Source organism: Anser cygnoides, chromosome 26, assembly GCF_040182565.1.
Source record: "Anser cygnoides isolate HZ-2024a breed goose chromosome 26, Taihu_goose_T2T_genome, whole genome shotgun sequence".
NCBI lineage: Eukaryota > Metazoa > Chordata > Aves > Anseriformes > Anatidae > Anser > Anser cygnoides.
In genome coordinates, this window is record NC_089898.1 from 327,582 (window position 1) to 336,881 (window position 9,300).

Below are 9,300 nucleotides of genomic sequence, written 5' to 3' on the forward strand. Positions count from 1 at the left end.
CCACAGGCGGGTGGAGCCTTTCCAAGGGGGCCTGTGCTGTGGGAGCCTCGGCCCTGCCGTGCTGTCTTCTCAGAGTACGGACATGTGGGGCTTCCTCCCCGCGAGGTACCAGTGTTGAGCAGTGGCCGGGGAGCTCCTGGAGCCATCTGTCCAGCCGTGGCTGTGCCCTGGGCTGGGTGCCAGGCACAGCCTGCCGGCCTGCAGGGCTATGGCGGGGGCAGTCGCTGTGTGTGCTGTGGGGCAGCCGGTGCACCAGGTAGGGTTGGGGCTGCTGCAGCCCCGCACCGTGGCACTGCCTGTGTGGCTCTGGCTCATCGCTCTCCCCCTCTTTGTCTCTCCCCTCGATCTGCTCTCAAACATGCCACCTAGTGCCACCAGATGTGGGCACTCCTGGGGGCCACTTCTTCTCACCTCCTTCCCCCGAGCTCATCCTGGCCTCTCTTCTCATCTTTCTCCTCTGCCTGTCTCCACTGTCTCCAGCTCAGCCGAGCCCTCCAGGAGCCGCATCCTGCTCCAGCAGATGCACGTCACCCGGGACTGCCCCTCTCCTGGCTGTGTCACGCTTGCAGGCAGCCATCCTGGGCCTCCTTGTCTGCACTGCCCCTGCTCCTTCCCTCGCTGGCCCTGCACTGCTTGCCTCCAGCCAGGCACCTGCATGGGGGGGGGCTGGGGGCTCTCAGCTGCTCACTGTGCCCCGGCTTCTGCTGGCAGTCCTGGCTGCCCAGAGCAGGATGAGTTCCCTTTTAGTCTCCAGGGGTGAACAAGGGGCTCATGGCTCGGAGCGGAAGGAGGCTGAGCAAAGCTGTGTGTGTGGGACTGCCTGTCTTGGCCATAGTCGCAGTCAGTGTGGCTGGGCTGTGCACGTGGCCCCGGGCGACGAGGACGTGACAGCTGCTTGCAGGGCCAGGGACACTGATGGGGGTGTAGAGCCCCTGCTGCGTCCTTCAGCATGGACGTTTACTGGGGCTGCCCTTCCCAGCTCAAGAGTTAGCTTTGGGAGCTGGTGCCTGCAGAACCTGGCCGCCTGAGCTCCAGGCTGCCCTTCAGCCAGCTGATGCTGGATGGGGGCTGGGGACAGGGACCCAGGGGCTGACAGGGTAGGGGGGCAGAGAGGGCACCGTGCCTTGCAGTGGGGATGGGGCATCGCCTGGACCCCAGGCCCGCCCTTCCCATGGAAAGTGGGCAGCCACAAGGTCTGGCCTGGTGCGGCCCCAGCACTCCAGAGGAGGCACAGGAGCACTTGCAGGGGCAGGAGGGACCATGCAAAGGCAGCAGCCAGTGAGTGCAGTCCTGCTCAGCCCAGACGTGGGGGTCTGGTGTGGCCAGGATGGTGCTGTGCTCAGGGCGGGCATCCTCCCGGTGGCTGTTTCCCTTCTCGCCCTGCCGTGCTTGTATGGACGTGAGATGGCTGCTGGAGGTGTCACCTCTGTCTGCCCATGTAGGTTACGCTTCTCTGCAGGACGAGCTGCTGTCCCCTGCCTCCCTGCATTACACGCTGCCATCCCCGCTGCGTGCCGACCAGTACTGGAATGAGGTGGCCATCATGGATGCCATCCCCATGGCTGCCACTGAGCAGGATGCCTTGATGGAGATGTCCGACATGCAGGTGTGGTCCTCGGGGCTCACCCCCTCGCTGGTGACGGCTGAGGACTCCTCTCTGGAGTGCAGCAAGGCTGAGGACTCGGACGCCACGAGCGAAGGCCGTTTCCTGGGGCAGCTTCTGACAGACACACATGGCCCGGACCACATGGGCTCTATGGACCTAGTTGAGGATGACACAGTGGATTCAGATGCCATGAATGGTCTGATTGAACTGCTAGACCAGGAGGAGGGGCAGAGGCCAGAGGAGAAGATGCCAGCCGGGGACTGCCAGCTGGGGACTGGAGAGCAGGACCCAGAAAGTGAAGTTTCTTTTGTTTCAGTTCAGCAGAAGGTACAAGCCAGGATCACGGCATCACCGACCATTAGCCACATTGTGGAGAAGAGTGCAGACAGGTACTGTGCCCCAGGGTGCCAGAGGGGGTGTGGGGGGAGGGAGCTTCGCCAGCTATTGCCCTGTGCTGGGCCAGCTGCAATAACGTCCCAGCCTTGCTTGCTTCCCTGCTGGTCTCCAGCACTGGAGGCCTGGCACCCCTGGCAGACAGAGCAGTGGCTTGGGCAGAGTGCCTTGTAACCCTCTGGAGATGCTCTGGGGGCTCCTTGCAGAGCACACAGGGCGGGGAGAACCCCTGCAGACAGACAGGCCTTGCATGTAGGTTGTGCTTCCCAGCATCATCTCAGGCGGGGCTGTGTCCTGACATCTTCCCAGTGGCACCAGTCCCACGAAGTCCCTGGCGGAGCCCAGTGATGCTCCGAGGCGTTGCCTTAGAGCCTGTAGACCCAGGGGCAGTGTGGGGCAGCCGAGGCTGTGGGACTGGCAGGGAGCGTGGCAGGGAGGAGGCCTGTGCCCTTTGTGCATCTGCATTTTGTGCTGCTTGTGCCGGGTACCCGGCAGCGCTGGCAGCCGGGGAGACCCGTGCCTGGTGGGGTGCAGGCTGTGCCGGTGCGCCTGCCAGCGGTCGGCTGGTGCCCTGGCAAAGCTGACTGCCTCTCTCTCTCTGTCTCTCTCTCCCTGTCCCTGTCCCTCTCCGGTGCCCAGGCTGAGGGACTGGAATGCAGAAGGCTCCTTTATCTCCTGCCTACAGGACCTGACAGCGGGCTCCTGGCAGGAGGGGGTCACCCGAAGGCTGTGCCCGACGTACACCGTGGCTGCCGGGGCGCAGGGCCAGGAGCAAGAGCAGGTCCTGGCACCGGCCGTGGAGCTGATGCGGGTCAGCTCTGCAGAGGACAGCGACTGGCAGCCCCAGCACCCCACGGGCGGCTGGCTGGAGGAGGCAGACAGCCACTTCTTTGGGCAGGTGAGGGTAAGAGCAACAGCAGGGGCAGGCCCCATGGGCAGCCCCTTGCCTGCCACCAGGTCAGCCGGGCTGACCGGCTGCTTGAGGGGCAGAGGTGTCCCCGCAGAACCATTGCGCTGGCCCCTGGGGGGGCCTCTCAGCCCTCTGGTGGCCCAGAATAGCCTGCTTTGCACCCGATACGTGAGCTCTTGCTCTCCATTTATAAACCAGGCAGCCTCCCTGCTTGCTTCCTTATTGAGTATCTGCCCTGGCTGCTGGCCCTGACAGCCTGCTGAGGCCAGAAATAGAGCTGGTCTGGGGGCCAGGCAGGGCGGTGGGCATCCTGCCGCAGCCGCATGGAGCTGGCAGGTACAGGGCGAGGGCAGGCAGAGCTGTCCCGGCAGCGTGGCTGCTCTCGGGGGCAGCTGCAGCAGGGCAGCTGCGCAGCTCCGTGGTGCCATGCGCAGCCTCAGCGGCAGCCCCGACCCCTGGCTCCCACCTGGGGCTTCGTTTGTCCCGTGACAGAGGACTGCCTGCTGCCCTGGGGCCGCAGCCAGCAAGACAGGTTGTTGGCAGAGCCCGGGCAGGCTGACGGGGACGGGGGACAGGGCTGTCCCTGTCACCGCCTGGCTGGGGACGGGTGGTGCTGTTGCAGCCCCAGCCCCATGACTTTGACAGAAACTGTGAGCGCAAAGGACACCCCACCTGCCTGCCGCCTTCTCCCGCCCCAGCCAGCTGATCTGCAGCAGCTAGGGTTACAGCAGCCCTCCCACAGAGCCGGGGCGCGCTGCGGACCCACGGGCAGCTCCTGCACAGGGGGCTTTGTGCGTCCCAGCCGGGCAGCGTGGCCGGAGTCTGAGCGGCGGGTTCGGGACCTGTGGGGCACACGCCCAGCCCTGCGGAAGCAGGATGTGGGGCTTCCTGGCCCAGCTGCTGATTGTCGTGGTGCTGCTGGCCTTCTTCCTGGTCAGCTGCCAGAATGTCATGCACATCGTCAGGGGCTCTGTCCGCTTCCTGCTCAAACACGCCCACCGTGAGCTGGACAAGGAGCTCGGGGAGAGCCAGGGGCTGGTGGATGATGAGGAGTCTCTCTCCACCAGGGTCGTCCGCCGGCGTGTCCTTGTGAAGGTAATGGGCAGGGAGCTGAAAAAGCAGCGCCGGGACAAGCGCAGAGGAGAGCAGAGGAGGGGCTGGGGCAGTGCAGGAGCCAGAGGCTGTGGGGTGTGCGTAAGATGAGCTGTGCTGCTTGCAGAGGGGCTCCTCTTGCCCCCTGGAACACCGTACTGTTCCTCCTGTCCCTGCAGGGCAATGAAGTTCTTCACCTCCCTGGGGAGCAGGTGACAGAGGAGCAGTTCACAGACGAACAAGGCAATATCATCACCAAGAAGGTGAGTGACCAGGGGCAGGGTGCGTGCAGGGTGCGTGCCGCAGCCTTCCTGCTCTCCCCTCTCCAGGCTGTCCCGCTCCTCCCTGCAGCGCAGGGGCTGTGCAGGGTGCCTGCGTTCTGCCCTCTGCGGTTACAGTCACAGGGGACAGGGGATCCCTGCCACGTGGGGCTCAGGGCCAGACTGGGCGAGGAGGGCGGCACGGTGCCCGAGGGCTGGCTGGGTCTGCCCTGCGTGGGCTGGTAACTTGGGGCTGGCTGTGACGCCTGGTTGCACGACTCTCCGCAGATCATTCGGAAGGTGGTGCGTCAGCTGGGCCCCAGTGACACGGATGACAGGCAGGAGCATGAGGAGCTGATTCTGGAGGGCTCCCTGCAGGAGCCCCAAGACCTAGAGGCCGAGGCCGATCACTTCGTGAAGTACTCCATCCTGCACCGGGATGGTCTAGGGGCCAAGGTACGGTGTGGCTCGTAACCTGCCTTGCGGGTGCCCTGCTTGGGGCCAGCACTGCCTCTGCAGCACTTGCGGGCTCTGGAGTTCCACCACCCTCTGTCCTTTCTTCTGTCCTGCTTTCCTCTCCTGTTTCCCTTCTGTGGCTGCCGGGGGCAGCTCTTGCCCCCTGCACCAGTCTTCTTGCTTGGTGTCTTCTGCCAACTGACTCTGCCTTTCCCTCTCCTGTCCTTTTCTGTGTGTCTGTCTGTTCACCTGGGTGATGTCCTGCCTCCTGTCCCTGCGGCTCCCTCAGGAGGAGGTACAAGCGCGTGTCCCGAAACTGGAGGTCTCCGGGGGCAGGATGGGGGCTCAGATAGTGAAACGAGCCAGCCTGAAAAGGGGAAAGCAGTGACCCCCTCAAATGGCCTCTTTTGAGGTAACTCAACCGTTGTTCTTCCTTCTGTGCCAGCTCCCCGTGCTGCTGCCTGCGCTGAGCTGCGGCTCACGAGCACCCTGCTGGGGGCGTGCGGCAGGGCTGTGCCCAGCTCTCAGCCGGCAGAGAGGGGCCGCAGCGAAGAGGTGGGGGCAGGCAGAGCTGTGCTACCCCACACAGGTTCTGCTGGGGGCCAGGAAAGGGGGCGCAGTCCATGGCAGGATGCCGCTGCGTATAAGAGCAGCAGGGATGTGGTGCAGGTGGAGTGCAGGAACACAAGGCTTGCAGGGGTTGAGGGCAGGGGACCTGTTCTTGTCACGGGACATTTATTCTGTTGATCCCCAGCATGAGCACTGGATCATCCATTCTCGTGTGTATTCCCTGCACCCTGAGCCGCCCGTTAGGTGGAACAAGGAGGCTTAAGGCAGGAGCTTGGCACAGCGCCCTGGGACCCGGCCGTGTCCTGACGCTCTGCACTCGCCGCCGGGCTGGCAGCGCGGCACCCGGGGGCAGGCACGGCACGCAGGCTCCCCAGCTGCCAGCTCCTGCCTGCGCCAGGGAGGAGACTGCCTAACAGGGGCAGTCGTCCTCCAGCCTCGCTGTGCGTGCGTGATGTGTGTGTCTTCTCTCTCTCCCTCTAATCTCTTTGCTGTGTTAGTGGGTTGTCTGTGGTGCGTGACAGTCAAAACACTTGTGCTTGTGGACGTGCTCATGCAGACTGTGTCCCCACACCTATTGCCTGCCCCTCTCCTCAGACAGTCCCTGGGTCTACCTCTCTCTGCGGTGCTGCTCCTTAGCTCCTGCTGTTTCCACAGCATGCAAAAACAGCTCAGGGACTGCGTTAGGAACCTGGGGGATCTTACCTGCTGCTGTGAGAGCGCAGCGCGGTCATTCACCCTAGGTGAGGCTGGGGGCTCGGGACTGGCCTCCAAAGGGATATGTCCGCCCCAAAGCCTACAGCAGCCCTCCCAGCTCCTTCCCAGTGCCACAGTGCCTTTGGTGCAGCTCAGCTCCTGCTTGTCACTGCTTTTTGCAGCTGGGACAGCAACATCAATACCATCTACGCCATCTGTTCCAGAGAGAGCACGCACTGATGCTCTGTTGCTGTCTCTCTGGCACCCCCCACAAAATTTATCTTGTGGTGACTGGGCATAATGGGTGCACGTAGGACAAGCGCAGGGTGCAAAAAGGGCTGGGACTGCCACATACCCAGCCGTCCCCTCCCTTTCTCCTGGCTGTGCCACCACAAATGCCTGGGAACCCCATCTCTGTCTCTCTCTGTGTCTCTCCAGGATCTCACCTCAACGCCAAACCACTGAACTCCACACATGTTCTGACACCAACCTGTGAAGAGAAGAGAGGAAAACAGAGTGGAGGGGAGCAGGGCTGGCTGTACATGTTTCTATAGGCTAATGGCATGATTTCTGTACGAGACATACTTACCGTCCTACTCGCATGACTGACTGACTGCAAGACGCATGAGCTACAGTACTTAAAACAGACGGAGGGGCCCCCGTCCCTGCCCCACTGCCAGCAGGAGCCCAAAGAAAGCAGCACGCACGAGGGATATCCTCTCAGCTCCTCTGGGAGGCGAGAGCCGGACTGGCAGCATGCAAGAGGGAAGGAGAACCCACCCTCGCAGATCCGCGTGTGTCAGTGCATCCCCACGCCTGTGCTCCAGCTGCAGGAGGGAGGCTGGAGCAGCATGGCTGCTCACCGTGCAAGGAGAGGGGCTTGACCCTCGTCACCCGTGCTGCCTCTGCTGGACTCACTTCTCCTCCCTCTCAGTGAGTGCTGGGGCATGGGGAGGGCAGCAGCTGGAAAGGTGTGGGAGAGGAGGGCTGCAGGGAGCGTGGCTGCCCTGGGCAGAGGGGCTGGCGCAGGGCTGCCCTTCCTCTCCCCAGCACGTGCAGCGTCTCCCACCAGGGCAGGGCTCTGGGCTCGTTGCTTGTGTTGAAAGTGTAAACTGTACAGCAATCAGCCTTGTGTATATGAACCAATAAATACTATGCAAACCCCTAGGGACACTCTAGCAGTATGTACAAAGCACTAAAAGCTCCACTCCCAAATACCTCTTCAGGCTGCAGGATGGGCAAAGCCTTTGGAGTATGTGAGCAGCTCTGGTGAACAGAGCTGGGAGGCTACAGGAGTAAAAGGGCAGCAGACTGCCCCTGCCCTGTGCCCCTCTGCCTGAGCCTGGGCCCTTCCTGGCCTGAAGACAGGGGCCCATGGGGACAGTCCCCTGGGCTGGTCCATGGTGCAAGCCCCAGTTTGTGCTGGCTTCAGCTGGGGTGAAGCTGGTAGCCTGCACTGAGGTGCTTGGGGCCCAGGGAAGAGGAGTAGTGAGACAGAGCAGGGGATGCTTGTGCCACACACAGGGTTGTGCCTAGCTCTACTCAGCACAATATCTGCTCAGGAGATGAGCCAGGAACTGGCAGGAGTCAAAAGCCTGCACTGCGCATCCTGTGCAAGGACTTTGCAGGGTCCCCTGGCCTCCCTGCGAGGGCACAAATGAGCACAGACCCTTAACCCCATGGATGCTGGCCCTCCCAGGACCAACCCCAGAAATATGGGGGGGCTGCTCCCCTCGGTGGCTGCACTTTGGCCAGGAGAAAGGCCCTGCTGCAGCAGCCCAGGCTGAGCAGCCATGCTGGGAGCCAGGGCAACACCCGGGCCAGCTGCTCTGGCAGGGGAGCGGTGACAGGCAGGGCTGCCCAGGCGACGCAGAGAGGTGCAGGAGGTTGAATCTGCTACAAAACTTGACCCTAGGAGGACAGGATGCAGACAGTGGCAGTAGGTCCCATGTCCCCAGTTCTGTCCTTTACCTAACCAATGTGGGGGTCTGGCTTTTGTAGCACGGTGGTGTGGAGACGCCCCTGCTCTTTCCATGGAGTTGGCCGGGGGCCTGTTTTGCAGGGCATGAGGTTGCTCTCTGTAGCCACATGCAGAACAAGCCCACCTCCAGCTTCAGGCCGTGCAATGGTGGCCCTGGCAGGGGCCCCCTTTCTTGCAGGGCTACTGTCTTGCAGCGGGTGCGCATCTGCCAGGAAAGCCCCCGGCTCCTCTGCAGTCTGGTTAAGAAGCCTAGCTGCAGCAAAGCAAATGGCCCAGCTTAGCCCCGGAGAGCAAAACAACCCCTTCCCCACCCCACCCCGAAGTTGAGCCATGTAGGCAGATTCTCCATCCATCACCCTTGCTGTGTACAATAACCTACCTAGACCCACTGCGACAGCTGACTCCGTAGCATCACTGTAGAGTTGTGTTGGGTCCTGTGCTTTGGCCTCGTATACGCCTTAGGGAATGTGCTGTGCTGCAACCGTGCCCGGCACCTGCAGTGACATTGCTTTGCGCTCGGATTGCTCGTAGGGCTGGTAGAGGGAGGCTGCACCCGACATTGAGCCTAGAGAATGCTGCAGTCTGCACACTAGAAGCTTTTTAGAAGTTTTAAAAATTACTTTTATTTCCTTTTTTTAATTGTTATGGAAACAAGCCTTTTGGATCTCCCTGTCTTAGCCCTTGATGTATAGATCATTTCCCTGTACACCAGCTATCAGACTATGAATTAATAAAGAAACTAACACAGACCGCGTCTCATCTCTGCTTTTCCAAGGGTGAGGGGAAGACAGAGGTTGCGGGACCTGTGGCTGGGGGGGGGTCCTCTCTCTGCCCATACCCCATTGCCAGGGGTGCAGGTGGCACTCGGGGGGGCTCGCAGCTGTTTGTGCACCGCCATTCGTGGGGGAGTCTGACAGGTGCACAAATGCCCTTGGCTCCCCCCCTGCCCCCCAGCCACCCAAGCAGGTCTCGTGGCCGACCCACCAGCAGCCTCGTCCAGGATGGGCTGGGAAGCGGCTGCCCCCCCCTTGCCCATCTGCTCCCCGTGACCACCCGCCGTGCCCACCGCTGCTGGGAGCCCGCGCGCGGTGCCTGGGGTGCCACCCAGCCACACGGGGGGCTGCGGTGCTGCCATGGCTGGCAGCGGGTGCTCGGCGCGAGCCGCTGCTCCTGGTCCCTGGTCCCGCTCCCTGGTCCCAGTCCCGGTCCCTGGTCCCAGTCCCTGCTCCCGGTCCCTGGTCCTGCTCCCTGTCCCGGTCCCGGTCCCTGCTCCCGGTCCCGGTCCTTGGCCCCTGGCCCCGGTCCCCCGTCCCGGTCTCTACTCCCGGTCCCTACTCCC

The 9,300-nt window shown here is 62.6% G+C and overlaps 1 protein-coding gene across 11 annotated transcripts in view; it reads left to right on the plus strand.

The window, feature by feature from the left end:
* ANK1 (ankyrin 1) overlaps positions 1–8,710 on the plus strand; it is a 71,534-nt gene extending 62,824 nt beyond the window's left edge. For 7 of the 11 annotated variants that reach the window (XM_048047277.2, XM_048047272.2, XM_048047271.2 and 4 more), the window contains 6 exons: positions 1,443–1,995; positions 2,639–2,897; positions 4,181–4,264; positions 4,550–4,717; positions 5,007–5,129; positions 6,419–8,710. In XM_048047277.2, the coding sequence (XP_047903234.1) occupies positions 1,443–1,995; positions 2,639–2,897; positions 4,181–4,264; positions 4,550–4,717; positions 5,007–5,105 (1,163 nt within the window). In that variant the 3' untranslated portion in view covers positions 5,106–5,129; positions 6,419–8,710. The other 4 variants (XM_048047273.2, XM_048047279.2, XM_066983430.1 and 1 more) reach the window with 4 other exon arrangements.
* The last annotated feature ends 590 nt before the right edge of the window (positions 8,711–9,300 follow it).